General features: G+C 39.4%; 1 protein-coding gene and 1 long non-coding RNA gene across 11 annotated transcripts in view; one reads left to right on the top strand and one right to left on the bottom strand.

The window, feature by feature from the left end:
- Positions 1 to 7,543: 7,543 nt before the first annotated feature.
- Positions 7,544 to 12,331, bottom strand: LOC115204937 (uncharacterized). The gene is made up of 3 exons (XR_003880531.1): positions 12,063 to 12,331; positions 8,206 to 8,318; positions 7,544 to 7,714 (listed from the first exon to the last, which is right to left on the bottom strand). It is a non-coding gene; the product is annotated as an uncharacterized LOC115204937 (long non-coding RNA).
- Positions 12,332 to 24,437: 12,106 nt separating this feature from the next.
- Positions 24,438 to 26,767, top strand: part of LOC115206376 (neural cell adhesion molecule 1) — a 108,544-nt gene continuing 106,214 nt past the window's right edge. For 3 of the 10 annotated variants that reach the window (XM_029773243.1, XM_029773246.1, XM_029773241.1), the window contains exon 1: positions 24,441 to 24,783. In XM_029773243.1, the coding sequence (XP_029629103.1) occupies positions 24,732 to 24,783 (52 nt within the window). In that variant the 5' untranslated portion in view covers positions 24,441 to 24,731. Of the gene's footprint in view, positions 24,784 to 26,767 lie in introns of all 10 variants that reach the window. The other 7 variants (XM_029773244.1, XM_029773240.1, XM_029773238.1 and 4 more) reach the window with 6 other exon arrangements.

Raw genomic sequence — 26,767 nt, 5'->3', positions numbered from 1 at the left:
ATCCAGCGACCTTTCAGTTACTGGTCCCACGCACTTAACTGCTAGGCTTCCTGCCTAGGCTTCCTGCCACCCCAATATTGCATCTGCTAAATAGCATAATATGATCATTTACACAATGGGTGGGTCTAATCATAAATGCTGATTGGTTAAAACCGCATTCCAGCCATTGTCTATTCCACAAGTTACCACCGGCTAAATCTCTGATGTTAAAATGCCTATTTACTCTGTTCCATCTGACTGCGCAATCCATCCTGTCTCATCAGCCCTGCCAATTCATTTCTAAACTTGATCTCCACTATAAAAAGCATCAAGACATTATCTCACATTTCTTTTAAACTAACATTTTGTTTTCAAAAGCAGAGATTTGTATAAACCTTGCTGTCTGTCTCTCCGACTTCCACATTGTAATTGTATTAGCTGTGTTGTTGACTAGCTCCTCTGAACAAAAGTGTCCTGACTATGCCATGCAAAATCGCACCTCATTAGCTCATTGTTATGGATGTATCCAACTAAATGTCACTATAAAACAGCTTAAACAAATGCGAATGCAGCTACTTGGCTATTATTCTGGCTACTCTTTTTGATGTGACTGTAAATTAGCCGTAGTTGGCTAGCTAGCAAGCAAGGGATAAGAACATTGCCGGCCAGTATGGCAATGGAACATTTATAACAAATGACTGGGTTGCGTCCATAGATACAGAACAAAAAGACTGAGCGACTGGGTCGCTTCTCTAGCAACCGAACCGATAGAACGAATGACCAGCCGGCTTGGGTAGCAACCCTAAACTATATATTGTGGAAGGATGAAATACTATGAATAAATTCCTCAAAATAAAGTTTTCAATACAAATATGTCAATCATTATTTGAATATGTTGGTAGCCCGTTATATAAAAGTGATAATGACCTCAAATTCGTCTCGGACCTAACAACACCTGTGCCAATATATCCTCCAAACACCGGCTTCTCAGGCATTATGACTTAAATAACACACACGTAATCCAGGAACATCATGGCATGCATTTATCAATAATGAGGATCAATGTGTCAGCAGGAGTCTTCATTCCCACAAACAAATCCAGTCTGTCATATTGTAATGTTAGTCATGTTAGTTTGTGTTCCCACAAAATATTGCAGTAGTAGAAAAGCAGAGAATTGTTTTCATTTCAAAAGAGAGATGAGAATTGAAAATGAATCCCAGGAAATAAGAGATGGGTGATCTTTCTACCTTTCTTCTGCCCACACATATCACACAATCAATGGAATTGAACAGAGGAACAAGCAGGGCCCTTCAAAGTCCGGCTCATGCAGTTTACAGTACTTATTGTACTCAGAAGACTAGAGTTATGCTAGGGCACATGAATGAGTCATCACAGGCTTGTCTCTGACCATTGATTATGGGTATGGTTGAGCATGTATAATATGTTTTGTCTTCACATAGTGAGATGAGGCCTATCAGAGTTGGGTAGGTTACTTTCTAAATGTAATCCTTTACAGTTAATAGTTCCCTGTCCAATATTGTAATCAGTAACGCAACTTTTGTATTATCCAAACTCAGTAACATAATCAGATTACTTTCCAATTACTTTCTCCCTTATGAGGCATTAGAAGACGACAAAAATGATCCATCAAACACATATGGTGTGTTAACGTAGTGGTCTCTGACTTGTGGTCAGACTCGATCACGAACAAACTTAAACTTGCACCTTTTTTCAATGCTGAATTGAATGTCAATGACAAAACACAAAGTTGCCATAATGTTTTTGTTTCGCAAACACCATTTCTGAATTTAAAAGTAATTGAATAAGTAATCATATGGTTTTTCAAAAGTATCTGTTATCTGATTACAGTTACATTTTTGTAATCATATTACAAGTAATTGATTACATGTAATCAGTTACTCCCCAACCCTGAGGCCTGTTGGGAGCAGTAGTCTTGTTGTATTAAGGGTGTTCAGTGAAGTTCAGTGAGTGTGTGTGTGACTGTAAATTAACTTGCAGTCAAACTTGAGCAACAGCCCACTGGGCAAAAACTGGTTGAATCAACGTAGTCATCAAGGCAATGGGTGGCTACTTTGAAGAATCTCAAATGTAAAATATATTTTGATTTTTGTTTAACACTTTTTGGTTACTACATTATTTCATATGTGTTATTTCATAGTTTTGATGTCTTCACTATTATTCTACAAATTAGAAAATTGTAAAAATAAAGAAAAACCCTTGAATGAGTTGGTGTGGCCACATTTTGGACTGTACTGTATACAGTTGAAGTCGGAAGTTTACATACACTTAGGTTGGAGTATTTAAAACTCGTTTTTCAACCACTCCACAAATTTCTTGTTAACAAACTATAGTTTTGGCAAGTCGGGTAGGGCATCTACTTTGTGCATGACACAAGTCATTTTTCCAACAATTGTTTACAGACAGATAATTTCACTTAGAATTCACTGTATCACAATTACAGTGGGTCAGAAGTTTACATACACTAAGATGACTGTGCCTTTAAACAGCTTGGTAAATTCCAGAAAATGATGTCAAGGCTTTAGGCTTCTGTCAGGCTAATTGACATCATTTGAGTCAATTGGAGGTGTACCTGTGGATGTATTTCAAGGCCTACCTTCAAACTCAGTGCCTCTTTGCTTGACATCATGGGAAAATCTAAAGAAATCAGCCAAGACCTCAGAAAAAAAATTGTAGACCTCCACAAGTCTGGTTCATCCTTGGGAGCAATTTCCAAATGCCTGAAGGTACCACGTTCATCTGTACAAACAATAGTACTCAAGTATAACAGGAGGGACTGGTGCACTTCACAAAATAGATGGCATCATGAGGGAGGAAAATTATGTAGATATATTGAAGCAACATCTCAAGACATCAGTCAGGAAGTTAAAGCTTGGTTGCAAATGGGTCTTCCAAATGGACAATGACCCCAAGCATACTTCCAAAGTTGTGGCAAAATGGCTTAAGGACAACAAAGTCAAGGTATTGGAGTGGCCATCACAAAGCCCTGACCTCAGTCCCATAGAAATTGTGTGGGCAGAACTGAAAAACCGTGTGCGAGCAAGGAGTCCAACAAACCTGACTCAGTTACACCAGCTCTGTCAGGAGGAATGGGCCAAAATTCACCCAACTTATTGTGGGAAGCTTGTGGAAGGCTACCTGAAACGTTTGACCAGAGTTAAACAATTTAAATTGTTTACTAATTGAGTGTATGTAAACTTCTGACCCACTGGGAATGTGATGAAAGAAATAAAAGCTGAAATAAATAATTCTCTACTATTATTCTGACATTTTACATTCTTAAAATAAAGTGGTAATCCTGGCTGACTTAAGAGAGGGAATTTTTACTAGGATTAAATGTCAGGAATTGTGAAAAATTTAGTTTAAATGTATTTGGCTAAGGTGTATGTAAACTTACGACTTCAACTGTATATAATAATAATAATGTAATAATTGTTGTTGTTGTTTCTCTGTAATACTACAAGCTACCTAGAAATTGTATGAAGTTGGGAGGCTATACGGGCTAGCTAAAGCCAATCTACCAACTTTATAACTAGCTACCAAGGATACATTTCAGGCAATCAATCAAGTTCGAGGAGCTAGCATTGTATGAAGGTAAAATTGTGCCATAAAGCGTACAAGTATGTAAAGAATGATTTGCACATGTAAAATATGAGTTGCACCTGTATAATCAGTTATATATACACTGCTCAAAAAAATTAAAGGAACACTTAAACAACACAATGTAACTCCAAGTCAATCACACTTCTGCAACATCCTCCAGCATGACCGGTTTGGCGGTGGGTCAGTCATGGTGTGGGGTGGCATTTCTTTGGGGGGCCGCACAGCCCTCCATGTGCTCGCCAGAGGTAGCCTGACTGCCATTAGGTACCGAGATGAGATCCTCAGACCCCTTGTGAGACCATATGCTGGTGCGGTTGGCCCTGGGTTCCTCCTAATGCAAGACAATGCTAGACCTCATGTGGCTGGAGTGTGTCAGCAGTTCCTGCAAGAGGAAGGCATTGATGCTCTGGACTGGCCCGCCCGTTCCCCAGACCTGAATCCAATTGAGCACATCTGGGACATCATGTCTTGCTCCATCCACCAACGCCACGTTGCACCACAGACTGTCCAGGAGTTGGCGGATGCTTTAGTCCAGGTCTGGGAGGAGATCCCTCAGGAGACCATCCGCCACCTCATCAGGAGCATGCCCAGGCGTTGTAGGGAGGTCATACAGGCACGTGGAGGCCACACACACTACTGAGCCTCATTTTGACTTGTTTTAAGGACATTACATCAAAGTTGGATCAGCCTGTAGTGTGGTTTTCCACTTTAATTTTGAGTGTGACTCCAAATCCAGACCTCCATGGGTTGATAATTGGATTTCCATTGATTATTTTTGTGTGATTTTGTTGTCAGCACATTCAACTATGTAAAGAAAAAAGTATTTAATAAGATTATTTCTTTCATTCAGATCTAGGATGTGTTGTTTAAGTGTTCCCTTTATTTTTTTGAGCATTATATTTGCAAATATGTAACTTATTTTGAGAAAAATGCAACGACACTTGCAAGTCCATAACTTGTTGTGTGAATAAATACACCAACACTTGCAAACATGTAAGTTGATATGTGAATAAATTCAATAAGATTTGCAAGCATGCAACTAAATTTGAGAATGAATGCAACTAATTTTCTAAACTTGCTACTGGTAAATCTTCTTATGTGAATCAAAACAACATTTACCTATGTCGAATCTGTGCGCTCATAGTTTAGGCACTAATTCAGGGACGAAGCTCGGCCAAACAACATCTGCAAGCAAGCAGCAGAGAAACACACAAGTTCTGGTGGACAGGGCTTTTTCTTCTGGCCAATCAGATGGACAGGGCTTTTTCTTCTGGCCAATCAGGTGAGGCATTGTCATTCTGGATTGTGCTTTCATGTTTCACAGAGTTCCGGTCTGGAAGCACGCTTTCCACTGTACTAAATATGGAATAAATGTATTAAAATTACTCGGTAGCTAAATTATATTCACTGAATTTAAAAGCTACAACAAGCTTGCTAATAATATTTTGAGGAGAACAGGCTGGCTTCCTGTAGAATCAAGACAAGAGGGTATGGGGAAGAAGATGTGCAATTGCTTCATCTGGCTGATGCTGTGCCCAGACGAGATGAGCGCTACCTGCTACACAGACAGAATCTGAGCTCTCACCTTTTTATCTTGATTAGCTAGCAAGATGTCAATGGCGAACCAATGCAATGATATTCATTTTATTGGCTTTCTATATGAGCTGCTTTTCCTGAAAAACATCAGCATGAAGAATACTGAATTCTGTTTGAATTGTCAAGTGGACTGAATTCTCATTCAAATAATGGTATGCCTCTTTCAGATTTCCTTAGCATACCTCTGCCAGCCACACAACCACTGCCTGTGGTTGGTAAGCTCCTTCCTGGCTGGCCTTGTCCAGGGGTGACATTGGACATACCCACAGTGTCTCCCAACCCCCCTGTCTCAGTCCCCGGTAATTATTCTGCAATAGTTTATGTCGGGGGCAAGGGTCAACTTGTCTTATCTGGACCCTTATTCACAAAGCATCTTAGAGTAGGAGTGCTGATCTAGGATCAGTTTGACATTTTAGATCATAATGAATCAAATTATATTGACTGCACCCTAGATCAGCACTCCTCCTGGTGTGTTGCATTACCATACAGGATTTACCTCAGTGTTTTGCCTAAAAGGCTAAGACTGGTCCATGGCTCCGGCAGACCTGCTCTCACTTGGGGCCAAAGCCAGGACACTGGTACTTTTCAGCTTTCATTTACATAACAATGGCTAAGTGTGAACTTTAACATCTTTAACAACTGTTTTGATTATGCAGAGGTTGTTAATTTTGCTCTTCACAAGTCCTCACTGTCAGCCCAAGCTATGGAAACAATTCCCTAGAACAACAGAAGGCTGTATACACTAGTGTAACACTGATGTTACAGGGGCCCTGGTGTAATTCTCGGTACCGGTACCCCCTGTATATAGCCTCGTTATTGAGATTTTATTGTTTTACTTTTTATTATTTTTACTTTTAGTTTATTTGGTAAATATTTTCTTAACGCTTTCTTGAACTGCATTGTTGGTTATGGGCTTGTTAGTAAGCATTTCACGGTAAGGTCTACATCTGTTGTATTCGGAGCATGTGACAAATAAAGTTTGATTTGAATGTGTGATTTTAGGCATGCTCCCACTAACTAGCTCCAAGACAGGATTGTGTCGAGGCACAGATCTGGGGAAGAGTACCAAAACATTTCTTCATCATTGAAGGTCCCAAGAACATAGTTGCCTCCATCACTCTTAAATAGAAGAAGTTTGGAACCACCAAGACTTTTCCTAGAGCTGGCCGCCCGGCCAAACTGAGCAATCGGGGGAGAAGGGTCTTGGTCAGGGAGGTGACCAAGAACACGATGGTCACTCTGACAGAGCTCCAGAGTTCCTCTGTGGAGATGGGAGAACCTTCCAGAAGGACAACCATCTCTCCACCCCTCCACCAATCAGGCCTTTAAGGTAGACTGGCCAGACGGAAGCCACTCCTCAGTAAAAGGCACATGACAGCCCACTTGGTTTGACAAAAGGCACCTAACACTTCTCAGACCATGAGAAACAAGATTCTCTGGTCTGATGAAAGCAAGATTGACCTCTTTGGCCTGAATGCCAAGCATCACGTCTGGAGGAAACCTGGCACCATCCCTATGCCACCACCTTCCCTATGTGAAGCATGGTGGTGGCAGCATCATGCTGTGGGATGTTTTTAGCGGCAGGAACTGTGAGACTAGTCAGGATCGAAGGACAGATTAACAGAAACTCCCCAAATACAATTGTGCAAAGCTTGTAGCGTCAAATCCAAGAATACTTGAGGCTGTAATCGCTACCAAAGGTGTTTCAACAAAGTACTGAGTAAAGGGTCTGAAGACTTATGTAAATGTGATATTTCAGTGTTTTTTTTATTATACATTTTTGCAGAGGAACTCAAACAAATAGGGTATCTCCTGATTTTCAAACATAGTTCTGAAGCTTTTGGCAGACTTTGGCAGATTCATTGGCTGTTTCCAGCTACGCCTCTCAATCGGAATTATAACCACCTTAAAATAAGTTGAAATTTGAGGTACTGCGAGCCGAGTCAGTTGAAAGATTGATGCCAGGGATATTTTTGTTATCTGTGTGCTACTGAAGTGCTGTGGCCCTGTGTGGTCTTTCATTAGTTTTGTTTTTATTAATTTATTTCTGGTATCCTCCTACCTGAGCGGAATGAGGCCTGTCTTGTGTCGCACAATTAAAATCATCCCAGTGTGGAGATGAAACACCTGTGTGTTGCAAAGTCACATGCTCTAAGTCCTCTCTGCTCTACCTAGGTGTTTTAAACTAATGACTGTTTCAGCATGTACAAAACAACAACACCAAACATACATCATCTTAGCAAACATTTAAAAAGACAACATAAAATCAAATTGACTTGACTACATTTAAAAACAATACATTATACTATAGACCTGCTAAATTAATCAGATGCAGCATAAAACAAATTCTAATTATATTGTATATTTATTTTAGAAGATGCAAAAATGATTCATGAAGCAAACATTGGATGACTTGGTGAAGGTGTGGTAGAGAGAAGCTGTTTTCCTCCCCCTCCTTCATCCATGGTGCTACTTCAAAATAGCATTAGGAGAGTCCTGTGAACATCAACAGTCATGAACTTGTCATTCTGAGCAGCACCATCTTCCTAATTGATAACTTTGACATATTGGCATAATACGAAATCTGATGGGCAACAGTATCACCCCCATATCCTCCATAAAGTCTAAATACATGTTTAAAGATTATTTCAGTCAAGCATGTTGCCATGATGTGTAGAATCTGTTGTTGACAAAGGGGAATATTAATCCTAAATACATAGAAAATGTTGTTGTTCCATGTAGATGGTGGATGGAGATGGTAGTCATGGATAATGATGAATGTTAGTCATCCTAGCGAATAATCAAAATATAGTCCACTTCAGATCAGCTAAACATTCACACAATACTCACTGTTCTTGTTTCAAATGCATGGCTATTGTTTCACATTAATTAGGACCGCCCTGATCAACAGTCACAAAGTGCTTTACAGATACCCAGCCTGAATCCCCAAAGAGCAAGCAAAGCAGAGGCAGAAGCACAGTGACTACCTGGCTAAACTTGACCATCAGGAGTCTGAGACAAGGTAGAACGCTCTGTCAAATCAGGCCAGGGGTCCACAGCTGCAGTCGGAATGGCAGTACGACAAGGGGCTCAGGTCCTCCTGGAGGGGAGAAACAGACTGTTAGTGGGAGCATGCCTAAAATCCCACATTACATCAGGGCCCATATTCACAGAGCATCCAATGGTGCTTTTCCACTGTAAGATCAGTGTTACACTAGTGTATACACCCTTCTGTTATACTGGGGAAATTGTTTCCATAGCTAGGGCTGACAGTGAGGACTTGTGAAGAGCAGAATCAACAACCTCTGCATAATGAAAACAGTTGCTTTGTGAGATGTTAAAGTTCACAGTTAGCCATTGTTATATAAATGCAGGCTGAAAAGTACTAGTGGCCTGGCTTTGGCCCCAAGTGAGAGCAGGTCCGCCAGAGCCATGGACCAGTGAGACAAACATGTAGATTGACACAGAAAAGTCTGAGCCTTTTGGGTAAAACACTGAGGTACATCCTGTAAATCCTAGGGTCAGGTCCCATCAGTCAATATCATTTGTTTCACTATGATCTAAAATGTGAAACTGATCCTCGATCAGCACTCCTACTCTAAGATACTTTGTGAATAAGGGTCCAGGTAAGACAAGTTGACCCTAGCCCCCGGCACATAAACTATTGCAGAATAATTACTGGTGTCATGACGTTGGCCTGTTGGGGGAGGTTTATGACCCCATAAATACCTTTCCCCTTTTCTCTCTCTCTACTTTATAGAGTTGACTCTTGTAAAGCCTTTGTAACATAGAGTCTGGTAACATCGAAAGGTGGGAAACGGAACCATATTTCGGTAATCCAACCAGTTGAAAATATGTTTTGGTACTTAATGAATATGATCTCAGATCAGTTGTTGTCTGAGACATTACTACTAATGACAGGATGACATAAACTGTATCTTGGAAAGTCGACACATTCTAGTTATCAGATTCACATAGAATTGTTGTGCAATTTAAATGTTTAAATATGAAACTATTTGTGAAAAGATTAAATGTAATTTTAGCTTCTTAAATGAGAGAACGGTTTGTCATAGAGAAACTCTGCTCACTCAGAGGCCCCGCCCAAGTGAACAGACTTTGGTTGTAAACTATGAAACACGCCCTTCTTTCACCACTATATAAACCCGTTGACAAAAATTCAACTTTCTGTTCCGAGGACGTGAGGACGACGGTCCTACGTTAAAAGGGCTCAGATAATAACCTAATGAAATTAGCATCGTGTTCAATGTGACGATTGACACGCCGAAAGGATGAATTTCGACTATACCAGCCAGAATATAACACGAACTTAAAAGTATGGCAACTTGGTATGAACTTTGAACTCTTATTCACTAAAGAAGTGATACCTCCTAGCCGTTGCATTAGCAACAGCAGCTGTAAACGTGGGCTAGGAGAGGACGGACAGAGTATCCATTCTACCACGCTCCAGTTCACAACTAGACATTCTTCAGAGGACAAGAGATCCATGCTGGACAACCCGGCCGTCTATCTACGACCAATCTACCGAAGCGCAGCTCAGAGTAAATATTTATTTTCCTTTTTCAAATGGGCGGTTATTTAGAATGCAAAAGATACTGTATTTACGATAGCATAGCTGCCTACAGCCCGATAGAGACACAAAATCTCTTTGTTCCTCAGTCTTCCCGCTCTTTCATTCAAAACCCAACCCCCTTTCTTTGTGTAACCAGCCGTCATATCTGTTCCGTCCCCTAGGGACGTTTTCCTTTATGACATAATTCGCAATCAATGTATGATCCATTCTGTGTAGATGTAATTCTGTGTGATTATTTAGGTATTTAGTAAATAAATAATTAAACCAAATTTTGTATTGCTGATTCAACTTGATAACCAAGAATTTACAACTTTCAGATGAGACTGAAGAAAGTGACGATTAAATATTGACTGCTACTGATGTAAAAGATTACTAGGTCTTTAAGAGTTTATTCGGAAGTTAACAGCTCTATAAACATTATTTCGTGGTGCCCCGACTTTCTAGTTAATTACATTTCCCTGATTAACTTAATCAGGTCATATTAATTACAGAGAAATGATTTTATAGAATAGCATGTTATATAACTTAATCCGGCATAGCCAAAGACACGACACTGGGGACGGAGACAGGGTGTTGGGAGGTACTGTGGCCCTGTCCAATATCAGCCCTGGACAGGGCCAGCCAGGAAGGAGTTTACCCAATCACTCAGAGGCAGTGGTTGTGTGGCTAGCAGAGGTGTGCTTAGCAGATCCGAAAGAGAGGCATAACATTATTTGAATGAGAATTCAGTCCACTTGACAATTCAAACAGAATTCAGTATTCTTCATGCTGATGATTTGTAAAACAGACAGATAGCAATACAGTGCAGATATATTAAAACATAATATAGAATGTAACACAGAAACAGATTATATGAATGAGGTGGTTGAAAATAATACAATTACTACAGGTAGCTAGCTCTGTTCATGCTTTTCCTGAAAATGTTTACCTGATATTATAGCTAGCTAGTTGATGTTGTTCTAGCTAGCTCACTCAACACTGGATTTTGTCCTCTTCGCTGGTCTGCAGATGCATGACTACATGATCATGATGTTGTGGCTGTAACATTTAACAGACACTAGAACATCAACATTTAACATTTTAACATTGAAGTCATTTAGCAGACGCGCTTATCCAGAGCGACTTACAAATTGGTGCATTCACCTTATGATATCCAGTGGAACAACCACTTTACAATAGTGCATCTAAATCTTTTAGGGGGGGGGGGGGTTAGAAGGATTACTTTATCCTATCCCAGGTATTCCTTAAAGAGGTGGGGTTTCAGGTGTCTCCGGAAGGTGGTGATTGACTCCGCTGTCCTGGTGTCGTGAGGGTGCTTGTTCCACCATTGGGGTGCCAGAGCAGCGAACAGTTTTGACTGGGCTGAGCGGGAACTGTGCTTCCTCAGAGGTAGGGAGGCGAGCAGGCCAGAGGTGGATGAACGCAGTGCCCTTGTTTGGGTGTAGGGCCTGATCAGAGCCTGAAGGTACGGAGGTGCCGTTCCCCTCACAGCTCCGTAGGCAAGCACCATGGTCTTGTAGCGGATGCGAGCTTCAACTGGAAGCCAGTGGAGAGAGCGGAGGAGCGGGGTGACGTGAGAGAACTTGGGAAGGTTGAACACCAGACGGGCTGCGGCGTTCTGGATGAGTTGTAGGGGTTTAATGGCACAGGCAGGGAGCCCAGCCAACAGCGAGTTGCAGTAATCCAGATGGGAGATGACAAGTGCCTGGATTAGGACCTGCGCCGCTTCCAACAACTAGCTAGCTGACATTTCAGGAAAAGCTAGAATCTGAGAGATCTCACTCTTTTATCTGTGTAGCAGTTAGCTCTCATCTCATCTGGGCACTGCATCAGCCAGATGAAGCAACTGCACATCTAATCTTCTTCCCCATCCCATCTTGTCTTGATTCTACAGGGAGCTGGCCTGTTGTCCGTAAAACTTTATTAGCAAGCAAGCTAACAGAGATCTCAACTTGCTAACTAGCAAAGCCAAGCAACTACACACCAAATATACACAGAGCCAACAGTTATTTTCTAAATAAATGTTAGTCTACCAAATGACAAGTACACAGCTAGAGCTACAGTATTACTCTGTTACACAACGTAAGAACCACTAACCACAGACTAGCCAGAAAGCTCTAATGCTAGCTAGCTAACGTTAGCTAACCAGCATTGTAATGTCAATAGATAAGAGGCTAGCTAGCTAGCATCAGCTTTGTAGCAGTTATGCTATGTTGAAACACTTTTTAAAATTATTCCCTTCATCTTCCTCACCAATGCCGTATTGTAGCTTTCAAATTCTGTGAATATCATTTAGCTAGCTAGTCATTTTTACAAATTTGATCCATATTTAGCACAGTGGAAAATGTGCTTTCAGACCGGAACCCTGTGAAACATGAAAGCGCGTTCCAGAATGACAGCACCTCAGCTGATTGGTTGGAAGAAAAAGCCCTATCCATCAGAGCTTGTGTATTTCTCTGATGCTTGCTTGCATAATTGTTTTTTATAACTACATTTTTTTACATTTTAGTCATTTAGCAGACGCTCTTATCCAGAGCGACTTACAGTAGTGAATGCATACATTTCATACAATTTCATACATTTTATTTATTTTTTATTTTTTTTCTGTGCTACAAAACATTTGGCTGAGGTTAGTCGCTAAATTAGTGCCAAAACTCTCTGCGCACAGATTCGACATCGGCAAATGTAGTTTTGATTCACCGAAGAAGATTCACCAGTGCAAGTTTAGTAAATGAGTTGTATTCATTCTCAAATGTAGTTGCATGTTTGTATGCAAGCGTTGTTATAATTATTGACATATCACATTATCTGCTTGCAAGTGTTATTGCATTTATTATCAAAATATTTTTTGCAACTACAAGACTGATTATACAGGTGCAACTCATATTTTACATGTGCAAATCATACTTTAAATGCTTGTACACTTAAGGCACTATTTTACCTACATAAGCTAGCTTGTCTAAATATCTTAGCTGGCCTGCAATAACTACATGTACTGAATAAGACTCATATTCCTTTCAATCTTTTACCAGATTTTAGCAGAGATGCAGACTAGCGTATTTAGTTTCTTTAAAGAAATAACCACCAGTCAGGAGGATACAGACAGCTCAAGAGATGTGCTTATAGATACAGTATGTACAAAAATTGGCAGATTTTTATTTACATAGAATTAAGCATAATGATTATGACTCTAGACTGCAAGATAAAGCTGTTTCATGTGTTTGAAAAATGCAAAATTCGCCAACTCACATACTTCCTGTCCCCTCAGTTTTTGGGTTGTAGGATACCCCTGGTTGTGCCTCATTATTTGCAATATATCAGCGTAGGAATCTGCAATCAGTAAACAAAAATACCTACTGATCATGAATCAACATGAGAAATTAAAACAAAGAGATGAATATGAATCTTGTCATGGCTTGTCATACATCATGAATAAACTGACAATCCCAGACAACATTCTAGAGAGATTGAAGCTGTGAAACAAACATAATGACATTGCACATTAGCTGTGAATACTGAGCACAAATACCATATTTCTGAGGACTATCGCATCTCACTGAGAAAAAAATGTAGATAAACTCCACTGCATTGTCTGTTAATCAATAATGTATGTTATGTCCTTCATCCATCTAGATGGGCTCATTTGGAGAACAGTTTGGATGCTTATGTTTTGACAGATTTATGATGCTAGGCAGTTCTTCACCACCTGTTCAAACACCACAGCTGCAATGATATCATTTTATGTCATTATCAGATTGTAATTTGGATCTGTATTTCAGTTATTGTAATTTGGATCTATATTTCAGTTATCCATCACAATAATTGAGTGGCAAAGTATTATGTTTTCTTTCATCTGGTATGGCTGCTGCTGTGTGAGTGAGTGAGTGAGTGACTATGATTGTGTGGTAAGAGTGTGTCTACTGTATGAGTGTGTGTGACTCAGAGGCACTAGCCGTAAGTGGTCCTGTATGGCTCAGTTTTGTAGAGCATGGCGCTTGCACTGCCAGAGTTCTAGGTTCGCTTACCGCGGCCACCCATACGTACAAAGTCATGTATGACTGTAAATTGCTTTGGATAAAAGCGTCCGCTAAATGGCATATATTCTTATAAGGAAACTGCATCTGGAAACATACAGTATGTAATAATGAGAGAAAGCAAGAAAGAACTTGTGACATAATGACAGACTTCTTGTTGTAGGAGGACAACACACTAAGTGTGTTTTTGAATTAGAAACCTTTATATTGAATTTAATTTAATCTTGGCTACACTCTTGATAATCTGAGGTAGGCTTGACAATGAACAGCAGTTTGTCTCTTCATATTCCACTGATTAGTAATTGGATGAAAATAATGCGCATTTTCATTTGCTTTTTAATTTATGGAATGTATGATGGTGTCATGCGTTTTATTGTTTTGTTTTGTCAATTTTCAGACCAAATCATAGCTGCCAGTTAATTCAGTAGCAAAGTCTCTCTCGCTCATTCGTCACTCCAAAGTAATTATTTTTTGGTAAAGCATGATAAGATTGCAAGGTTGTTTCAAACAGTGTGTAATTTATTAAATGGAAAACAGAATGCATTATCAGACGGTAAGCTTATTAGTCTCTTATTTAGAGTGCCTTTTTGTCTCTCTCTCTCTCACGTGTGTGTGTGTGTGTGTGTGTGTGTGTGTGTGTGTGTGTGTGTGTGTGTGTGTGTGTGTGTGTGTGTGTGTGTGTGTGTGTGTATGTGTGTGTGTGTGTGTGTGTGTGTGTGTGTGTGTGTGTGTGTGTGTGTGTCAGACCGAAGTGGGTGTGCATGTTGTTGGGATTTTTCAGATCCAGGTGTCAAGTGTAGAACCAGAGATGAGATCAGACAACAATGTAAAAGCATAAGTTAATATTTAATGTATGGTAATGGAGAAAGTTCATGGAACCAATATCTTTCAAGACAGCAGGGCTGAGTATACACAGCAGTCTACAGCATATGTGTCTCTTTCCCAAGACTGTAAATGTACCTTGCATTTATCACTGAAACCTATCAGTATTCTACAATGAAAGAGTAGACAGCTGCTGCCCCCAACAGACATCAAGGCAGTATTGCAGGAACGTTGCTGCATCCTACGGAAGTCCAGAAAGGACATATGAATAAAAAAGCAATTCCCTTGTTATGTCGAGATCACATATTTATAATCACTACATAATAAAGTTGTTTTATTGAGATCACGAGAATTTTGACATGATCATGACATAACAACATTTGTTTCTGTCGAGATTACGAAATAAACTCTATAAATAGCACTAGACGTATTGATGATAGATTGACAGTATGGCTGAGACTGCAGAGCCCACGGAGGATCAGCACATACATTTTAATTGACTGCTACACTAAGGGATTCTACATTTCATGTTAACGTCATGCATTCATTCGTGTTTAGAGCTCATTAGCAGTCTATAAATTAGCCCTGAACGATCCCTGACAGGCAGCGCCGTCTCCCAGGATGTGTGCCACCCCGAAGACCAGTGCCAATTGCATGCAAGCAACAACGCAGCTAACTTGGCAAATGTTGTAAGCGAGCGAGCTAGCTAGTTAACTACATAGTTTTGTTTTCCAAGCTGGTTGTTAGCTTGCATCTCTAATATGTGAATAAGGGACACTAATATCGACATTTACAGAGCGAGTGAGCTCGATTCCTGACAGGCCGATCAGAGTCAATAGCAGCCTCAGATCAGTATTTACCTGGCTAAAAGAGAAGGAATATAATATCTATTGTTTACAGGAAACCCATTCAACAATTTTAGATGAAGTTTTGTGGAAAAAGGACTGGGGGGTGAAATATATTTCTCCCATGGTCAAAGAAATTCAAAAGGGGTGATGGTTTTAATTAACAGTAATTTTGATCCAAATGTGCAAATTTTCCAAACAGATCATCAAGGTAGATGGATTATTTTAAATATGTTATTGGACAATAAACAGATACGGCTTCTTAACCTATAAGGTCCAAATAATGATGATCCAAGCTTCTTTGACAATATATATAAGAATTTATCAACTCTACAAGCAACACTAGACTCTATTATTATAGTGGGAGATTTTAACACGGTCTTAAATACCTCTATGGACCGGAAAGGAAATCACACTACAAACTATCACCCTCAGGCACTTAAGGAAATCATGAATGTCATAGATATATTGGAATTAGTGGATATATGGAGACTTAAATACCCTCCCTGATCTAGTGAGATATACATGGCGGAGGCTTAATCAAACTAGTCGTCTATCAAACTAGTCGTCTTGACTACTTTCTTATGCCATTCTCTCTGCCACCAAAAGTTTAAAAAGTGTTGATAGGGGACAGAATGCGGTCGGATCATCACATAATTGGCATATATATTACTCTTACAGAATTTCCAGGTGGTCGAGGATATAGGAAATTTAATCAAAGCCTACTAGATGATAAATTGTTTAGAACTAGGACAGAAGAATTTATAACTGACTTTTTCAGACATAACATAGGTACAGCAGATCCCCTTATTGTATGGGACACTTTTAAGTGTGCCTTTAGAGGCCATGCAATTCAGTACTCATCTATAAAACAAAAGCTATTTAGATCAAAAGAGTCCATATTAATAAAGGAAATTGAAGGACTAACAGTACAGTTAGATAGCAATAAAAACTGTACCATAGAGGCACAGAATAAGTTAGAGGAAAAACAAAAAATGCACCAAATTCTTTTTCAATCTTCCATATAGAAATGCTACCAAAAAATGTATTAAAACTTGTTACAAATGATGGAGTCACACATGATTCACCAAATGATATTTTGAAAGAGGAAGTAAAGTACTTTAAGAATATGTTTTTGTTTCAGTCTCCTCCATGGGTGGATTTTTTTTCCTAATAATAATGTAAAATTAACATCTGTACAGAAAGACTCATGTGAAGGCCAAATTACAGAGGAGGAACTTCTTGATGCAATTGGGGCCTTTAAGGATGGGAAAACTCCAGGGCTGGATGGCATACCAGTGGAAGTATACAACAATTGTTTTTATACACTCAGGAGGACCATTATTAGCATGTTTTAACCCCTCCTATATAAATGGTAAATTATCAGACAAGCAACAAGAAGGTCTGATATCATTATTACTGAAACAGGACCCAAATGGTATATATAAAGATCCAGTCCATTAAAAAAATTGGAGACCTCTTACACTTCAGTGTTGTGATGCAAAAATCCTAGCAAAATGCTTGGCGCATAGAATTAAAAAAGTATTGTCAGATATTATTCATCCCAGGTTTTTTACATGGACGATACATTGGAGATAATATAAGACAAGTACTGGAAACAATAGAATACTATGAAATATCGGGGACACCAGGCCTGGTTTTCATAGCTGATTTTGAAAAGCTTTTGATAAAGTACGACTGGAGTTTATATATAAATGCCTAGAATATTTTAATTTTGGGGAATCTCTTATGAAATGGGTTAAAATTATGTATAGTAACCCTAGGTGTAAAATAGTAAATAATGGCTACATCTCAGAAAGTTTTAAACTATCTAGAGGAGTAAACAAGGTTGTCCACTATCGGCATATCTATTTATTATTGCCATCGAAATGTTAGCTGTTAAAATTAGATTAAACAATAATATAAAGGGATTAGAAATCCGTGGCTTAAAACAAAGGTGTCATTGTACGCTGATGATTCATGTTTTCTTTTAAAACCACAATTAGAATCTCTCCACGGCCTCATAGAGGATCTAGATATTTTTGCTATCCTTTCTGGATTAAAACCAAATTATGATAAGTGTACTATATTACGTATTGGATCACAAAACAAATGCTAATTTTACATTACCATGTAGGTTACCAATTAAATGGTCTGACGGAGATGTGGACATACTCGTTATACAAATCCCAAAAGAAAGAAATGATCTCACTCCAATAAGTTTTTATAGAAAGTTATCAAAAATAGATAAGATCTTGCTACCATGGAAAGGAAAATAACTGTCTATTTGTGGAAAAATCACCCTGATTAACTCTTTAGTCATATCACAGTTTACCTATTTGCTTATGGTTTTGCCTACATCTAGTGACCTGCTTTTTAAATTATATGAACAAAAAATATTCAATTTTATTTGGAACGGCAAGCCAGACAAAATTAAAAGGGCCTATTTATATAACAAATATGAATTCGGAGGGCAGAAATGATTACATATTAAAGCATTAGACCTCTCACTAAAGGCATCAGTCATACAAAAATGATACTTAAATCCAAACTAGTTCTCTAGTAAATTGGTAAGAATGTCTCATCCTATGTTCAAGAAGGGCCTTTTTCCCTTTATTGAGATTACACCTGCTCACTTTCGGTTGTTTGAAAAGGAAATAATATCCAAAATATTGTTATTTTTTTAAACAAGCCTTAGAAAGTTGGTTGCAATTTCAGTTTACTCCACCTGAAAAGACAGAACAAATAATACAACAAATATTGTGGTTAAACTCAAATATACTAATTGATTAAAAAAAAACGTATTTTTCGAAGAAATATAAAAAAATTGTATAATTTTAGTGAATGATATCATAAATAGGACTGGTGGAGTTAAGTCACACATACAGCTAACACAGACATATAGAAATGAGCTGCTCTACCCAAAATTACAACCAATTAATTGTAGCACAACCACAGAAATGGAAGAGGCAAGTAGAAGGGAAGAGATAGTTGGGAAGAGATTTTTGATGTACCCATTCCATGGCACATGGTTTATGAATTGATACGTAAAACAACGCCGTATTCAAAACTTCGAATTATACACAATTCTTGCAACCAATAGAATGTTATATATATGGGGGATACAATCTTCCCAGCTCTGCAGATTCTGCTGTAAGGAGGCAGAGTCATTAGATCATTTATTTTGGTATTGTCCATATGTAGCTCGTTTTTGGTCACAGGTCTAGGAATTGCTGAAGAATTGCAACATTTGCCTAGAACTAACGCTGCAGATAGCAATACTGGGTGATTTGAAAAGCCATAGACAATCAATCAATAATATAATAATTATTTTAGCAAAAAAATATATTTTTAATTTACAATCTGTAGAAGCTATGAGAATAGAAAGGTTCAATACTTTTGTGAAGCATCACAGCACAGTTGAAAAATATATGGCAAATAGAAATCCAAAATGGATGATGTTGAGAGACAGATGGGATGGGTTGAATGGAGCTGAAGGGTGGGACTAATAACAAGATAACTAATGTAAAACATACAGGGTCTGTAAAATGTATATAGGTTCAGAACTTTTGTGAAATAGCACAGTTACAAATAGAAATCAAACTGGATGGACATCAGCAATAGAGGAAGGACTAAAAACAAACAAAATATAACTATTGTAAAATAGATTGTGTCTGTAAAATGTGTATAAGATATATAAACTGAAGGTAGAAGCCTAAGTGTTATTGTTTATTAGTTTACTCCAATTGGGAAGGGTGGTAGGGTTTGCCGGGAATAATAAAGGTATATTCTAAAAAAGTATGTATGTCTATATAGGTATGTGTATGTATATATGTGTATATGTATGCATGCGTGTATGTATATGGATATATATATTTACCCAAAAAATATATGGGGGATTGGAAATGATGCAGACAATTACATTGATGGAAGCAATATTCTTCCCGCAATATTAAGCTGATCCACCCCTAAAGAAAAAAGAAAAAAATAGCAGCCTCTTAGGCTGATAAATCAGCATGCTGGCTTGTAGGCTGTTTCATAGGTAAAGCTCCTTGCAGGCAAATTAGGAGTCAGTGCATTATGTATATGATCAAGAGTGGGTGTGCTATATTCCTGGCAGGCTGATCAGATTCAATAGAAGCCTCAGAGGCTGATAAGTCAGGATGCTGCCTTGTAGGCAGTCTGCAAGGAGCCTTACATATGAAACAGGCTACAAGGCTGCATCCTGATTTATCAGCCTATGAGGTTACTTTTGACTCTGATCAGCCTAACAGGAATAGAGCCTACCCTCTCCGGATTATATGCATCAGCCTTTAAAGCGCTGACAGCTAATCTGCCTGCAAGGTGCCTTACCTATGAAACAGCCTACAAAGCAGCATACGGATTTATCAGACTCTGAGGCTGACATTTAATGTGATTATCCTGTCAGGAATGGAGTGACCCTTATAATTATACACATCAGTAATGCAAGCTAACAACCAGCATAGATAACAAGCTAGTCTACTAGCTAGCTAGCCAACATGACTACCTTGCTAACAATACTAGCCAAGTTAGCTGTGTTGTTTCTTGCATGTGATTGGCTGTGGTCTTGGGATGCCTGACAGGCTGCCTGTCAGGCATCGTTCAGGGTTTAAATGCCCCGCTTTGCAATGCAGCCACAGGGCCACTTGGTGAGGTGGTTATAATGCTTCTGAACAAATGAATGGATGATGCATGGTCATTTTGATTATCTCGTGATCTCGACAAAACTACTTTTGTTATGGTGTGATCATGAGATAAATCTCGACATCATGATCTCGACATAACGAGGGAATATTTTTTTTAAATACAGTATGTCCTCTCAAAATTTTCGTAGAATCCAACATTCTCTCCATGTTTCTTTTCTGCAACAACATGTGTGGCATTATACTACCACTAGATGGTAGCAGCTGCCCAAAAGGATATCTAAGGGTTGTCGCGTCTGGCATGAGGAGCAGGTTCAAAAGTAGTTCTTCAGTGCCTCTGTCCTCTGATTCTTCCTGTGCAAGGCCTTTCATATTCCCAGAATTCAGACAAAAACAAGAGAGTGGAGGAAGGGGGATATAGTTTCAGTTGTATGGCCTTTAGATGTCTTGCAGGTAGCTACATTGTTTATTATATTAAGATTTATAAACTGGGTGGTTCAAGCCCTCAATGCTGATTGGCTGACAGCTGTGGTCTATCAAACTGTATACCACGGGTATGACAAAACATGTATTTTTACTGCTCTAATTACGTTGGTTACCAGTTTATATATGCAGTAAGGCACCTCGGGTGCTTGTTGTATATTGTCAATATACCACGGCTAAGGGCCGTGCATAAGAACAGCCTTTAGCCGTGGTATATTGGCCATATACCACACCCCCTCTGGCCTTATTGCTTAAATAACCCACAACGTTAACACTTTACTTGACACCCTGTGTCATAACACTGTCATGTAGACCTATTGTGACATATATAGCGTTATTTTATGGCTGGTTATGACACCAACATAAGAGTGTCAAAACCCACAAAACCTACCACGGTAGTTATTTTATGGCTGGTTATTACACCTACATAAGAGTGTCAAATACCACAAAACCTACCACACAAGGCGAACCATTCCATTACACCATAGCCTACTTGTCAACAGTATGTTTACGTTAAATAACATTTTCTGAAATGTACCATATTAAATGATAATTGGGCACAAATTGATGTTAGGCACATATCCCAATGTTCTGTTGCTGATGACTGGGATGAATGAAGGAGCAGATTTCAGGAGCAGTACAAGACACCCTCTTTGTGACTGAGTGCTGACATGAGCATGTACTGTACGTGAAAGACTTATCTGGTTTACATTTACATTTTACATCTTAGTAGACGCTCTTATCCAGAGCAACTTATAGTAGTGAATGCATACATTTCATACTTTTCTTTTCTCCGTACTGGTCCCCCGTGGAAATCGAACCCACAACCCTGGCATTGCAAACACCATGCTCTACCAACTGAGCCACACTCAGACGAAATAGAGACGCTTGTTCTAGGTCCCAAGAAACAAAGAGATCTTCTGTTGAATCTGACAATTAATCTTGATGGTTGTACAGTCGTCTCAAATAAACTGTGAAGGACCTCGGCGTTACTCTGGACCCTGATCTCTCTTTTGACGAACATATCAAGACTATTTAAAGGACAGCTTTTTTCCATCTACGTAACATTGCAAAAATCAGAAACTTTCTGTCCAAAAATTATGCAAAAAAATGAATCCATGCTTTTGTCATTTCTAGATTAGACTACTGCAATGCTCTACTTTCCGGCTAACCGGATAAAGCACTAAATAAACTTCAGCTAGTGCTAAACACTAGAATCTTGACTAGAACCAAAAAATGTGATCATAATACTCCAGTGCTAGCCTCTCTACACTGGCTTTCTGTTAAGGCAAGGGCTGATTTCAAGGTTTTACTGCTAACCTACAAAGCATTACATGGGCTTGCTCCTACCCATCTTTCCGATTTGGTCCTGCCGTACATACCTACACGTACGCTACGGTCACAAGGTTTATATGATTATGATGGTCATAATGCTTTTTGACAGTGTCATAAAGTGCATTTTCTGCAATTTATTTAAAATGTGATGAAGAAAAAAACATTACTGTAAAGAATTCATTGCAACAACAACAAAGGACTTAAGAAACAAACTTTAAAACGAAAGGAAACTTCTTGGCAGGGAAAAAAAACATTTGAATATGTAGGTGCCATAACCAGCCATAATGCAATATATGTCACAACAGGTGTAAATATATGGGTGATGACAGTGCTATGACCATATTATTACAGGTTTTTGACAAGTTATGTCAGCTGTTATGACATACTATGGCATGGATATGACCGTATCATAACGTGTTATGATGATGGGTGTCAAGTAAAGTGTTACCCAAAGTAGGGCAATGTATTTGGAGAAGGACATGGGATGTTGGGACTGTGGGAGTGATGAGGACACATTCATTGCATTATGCTATGGGCACAATAACACAGTATTAGCAAGGGAACTAATACTAAGAATCTAATAAAAACATGAGATGCTCATAGCTGCTAGGAGAACAGGTAATCTAGGCACTGAAAGATCAATCTTCTCTCTGTTTTTATAGATTTGTTCAATGTCTCCCATATGGATTTCATGTAACGAAAACATGAACAGGGCAGACTACACACCAGTGGAGGATTTCACATCTAAGTACCACAGGGTTATCAGTAAACTCTCAAAATAATATCCAAGCCACTTCACCTGTGTTGGATCGAACTGTTGTTCTCTAATGCATGCTTTTAACCCTGCATTATCTGTGTCACGGGAGCCAAGCTTGCGCAAGTAATTTGGACAACATTCATTATAAATACATACTAGAGCAGATAGACCTCTATGGAACCAATCTACAGACCTGGGCCCCTTATTCAAGTGTAGGAGTGCTGATCTAGGATCAGGTCTCCCATGTTCCTGTAATCGTATTCATCATGATCTAAAAGGCCAAATTTATCCTAGATTAGCACTATGACGCTTTATGAATACAGGCCCTGGCACTGATCCTCTTTCACACAGCATCCATAAAGACAAACCCATGCTCTGTCTTCTAAGACGTCATCTTACCAATGGATACAATAGCTCTAGTAAGATGTAAAGTATTCACAGAATATCTGAACTGTTCTTTATACAACAACCCCAAACATGCTAGAGAAGAGCAAAGGTGATGACGTGTGGCACCATTATCGCTGACCAGTGAAACACTGGACAACTATGTGGTGAAACGAGGATGGGCTGATGAACGATCTGGTGAGAGCACAGCACGGAAGTATGGTGATGACATCATATGACTAGTGATGATATCATAGGCTTGTAGTTGCAGTGACAAATATGATTACGAAAATATATAGTATCACCTCTAATGACATAAAGATATGTAACTCCTTGAGATAGATACATCTCCAATTTGATGGCAACAACAATATTACAGGCCTGTTGCCATGATATCAGCTTCCCAATTCCTTTAAAGACTTACGTGTGTTTGTGTGTATGCGTGCTCGTCTATGTCTGTATGTATGTGTATGTGAGACACAGGCAGACTCCTCTAGTTCTCTGCCTCCCCAGATTAATATCAGGGCTGTACAAAGGGGCCCTCTATGCCCTGCAGGACGACTCCCAGGACAATGAATCCACTGTCTGACAACACCATCGCTAACTCCTGTTAACTGATACATGTGCAAATCTCCCAGCTGAGATTACAGGGAATCTCATCCCTCAATTGTACCTGTTCTTCCTGTGATAATAGTTATGACAACGTTTGTGATGATGGCGTGACCAAACCGTTCACTAGTGTAATTAATCAAATCGATTTGACAACAATACATAGACTAAGTTTACTTTCTTTTTCACATGTATGACTTGTGCATTTTCTAGAAATAATAATGTTGAGGTGGAATAAGAGATGTACTGTGTTTTCTGTCAGAGATGACAAAGATAAAGAATTTGGCTATCCAGATAGAGAGAAGATAACGAAGGCTTTCATGTATCTATCTTACAATCTGCTCTGCTTGAACTTCAGCTATCTTAAACCTATTATGTTTTGACAAAATAACCTTTTTTTTTCTTAATTCAACAGCCATTCTGAAATCACAGTAGCTGTTGGAGAACGTGTGACTATAGTCCTTGTCTGCTCAGCAGCAGTAGCCTACACCTGAACAAAAAATGAATTCAGAAAGTGTCAGTCTAGATCTCTCCTGTGTTGGTATCATCTCACAGCTCTGTAGTTTGATTTTAAATGTATATTTTGCATACGTCTGTCAAAATGTTGAATAATGGTAGGCGTATACGAATAGCCCTATAGTTTATGTTTGACCTGTTTTGAATTGAAAAGGTAGGAGGACCACGGACTACTGCGCATAGCGCACTATTTTACAGCAAATCCTTGTGATTCGGATTGGGCGGATTAATTCACGTGTCTATGGAGGCAGTGGCTTGTCACTCATTCTTTGAACAGTGTGCTGGCGCTGATCTTCTGCCGCTGCTACATCGATAATCAACTATACAGAATACCAATTTGCCATACGAAAAATAAATATCTAGCAATATGGGAATGTATTATTTTTGAAAATATCAAGAACAATATCAAAATATCAAGAACAACCACAACATTCTTCCTTAAGACATTTGCGTGGTCTAATCAAGGAGTTGCGATGCTCCACGCAAAGGATTTCATTTTAGCCTTGCTTCTCGTGGGCTCTACAGGTAAGATAGTTAAGCTAATGTTACAGTTTTTCGTAATTACTTCTATTCAGGCCAGAGATTTGATAAAATACTCGAATTAGGAAAGGTGGACTGTGCGTCCATGACAATCTGCATCCATTGAAGGACTGTGTACATGTCCCTCCTTCGACAGTATCAGGTGGATGGATGTAAGATTGTCCAATTAAACGTTTTTCAGTGGGATGGTCTTTCCATGTAAATTGGCTGGCTAGCTGCTGCCATGTTGTTAACATATTCTGCCATGGTGTACACGAGTAAACATTTGCTTAGTTAATAATGCATTACTATATTTGATATATAGCTAGTTGTTTTATCATATTCTGAGGGCAAATATAATTTTCACAAGTGTTAGCTAGCTAACCTTACCTACCTAGCCAGCATGCCTATCAGCAAAGCAGCTTATTCCATCAAGACAAGGCATTTAAATTATGTTACGACCATTGGAATACACCTGTGATACGTTTAAGTTGCTCTCATTACATTAGGGTTTATCTTTTGTTGTCATATCACCAGTAATTGCATTAATATAGAATACAGTATGAATTTGTCTATTGAATGGATAGCTTGCAAAACAGTGCTTGCTTGCGTACATCAATGCGTTTGTTGCTACTAACTCCTCCTGGTCATCTCTCCCAAACATCATGACTGTTTGCAAGCAACCTAAAATTTAGCTAACAATGTTTCTGAAATTGAGATGGAGCTACTTTCACAAGTGCAGCTACTTTCACTCGCTTGCAATTTTGTTAGCATCCATTTTACTATGGTCCAGGTCCACAACTAGGTGGTCCAGCCCTATCATCACAGGGAAGGGAATTTGGAGGGGAATTATCGGCTCTATTGGGGAGAGGCACGCCACCCATGCGACTCATGGCTATTTAACAATCAGAGGGCCTTGAGATAGAAGCTGTTTTTTAGTCTCTCGGTCTCAGCTTTGATGCACCTGTACTGACCTCGCCTTCAGGATGATAGCGGGGTGAACAGGAAGTGGCTCTTGTGGTTGATGTCCTTGATGATCTTTTTGGCCTTGCTGTGACATCGGGTGCTGTAGGTGTACTGGAGGGCAGGTAGTTTTCCCCCGGTGATGTGTTGTGCAGACCGCACCACCCTCTGTAGAACCCTGCGGTTACGGGCGATGTAGTGTGGTGAAAAAGATTGAGCTGGAGGCGTGCGTGACCACGCGGTCATGGGTGAACAGGGAGTACGGGAGGGGACTGAGCACACAGCCTTGTGGAGCTCCTGTGTTGAGGATCAGCGAAGTGGAGGTGTTGTTTTCTACCTTCACTACCTGGGAGCGGCCTGTCAGGAAGTCCAGGACCCAGTTGCACAGGGTGGGGTTCAGACTAGGAATGCATGATATATCGGTGAACATATCGGAATCGCCCGATATTAGCTAAAAATGCCAACATCGGAATCGGCCTGATGTCTAGGTTAACACGGATGTTAAAAGACGATGTCAAAGCTACTGTGCATGCCTTTATAACGTAGGTACATGACATAATGATGCCACGTAAAATGTTGTGCTACACGTGCAACACAGCATTCCTAACCTAGCCCACAATGTCTGCTGTGTGGATCGAGCAGTTAACAAGTTGAGCCATCATTTGAAAGAGTAAGAACATTTTAGCGAGACAACTCAAAGGCGAAATCCATTAAAGCCAAGATAATGGAATTTATTGCCCTTGACATCAACCGTTCTCTGTCGTGGGTGATGTTGGCTTGTCGACTGGTCGAGCACCGGTACACACTACCAAGTGCGCTATTTTTCAGATGTTGCCCTACCGGAGTTACACAGTAATAGCATCACTTCTATTAGCTTCAGACATGCATACTATGGAACGCCATTTGGTTCTTTGCGTGTCAAAAAAATACAGTAGCACTGTCAAAGCTGTACAAAAAAGTCTGCAAACACCGGCCACGAACGATGTGTTTGCAATACCGCATTGGTAATAAAGCATCATTTGTTAGA

The sequence above is a fragment of the Salmo trutta genome, chromosome 13, assembly GCF_901001165.1.
Source record: "Salmo trutta chromosome 13, fSalTru1.1, whole genome shotgun sequence".
Taxonomy (NCBI): domain Eukaryota; kingdom Metazoa; phylum Chordata; class Actinopteri; order Salmoniformes; family Salmonidae; genus Salmo; species Salmo trutta.
The sequence above is the reverse complement of the archived record's forward strand: the minus strand, read 5'-3'. Positions and strand labels throughout refer to the sequence as shown.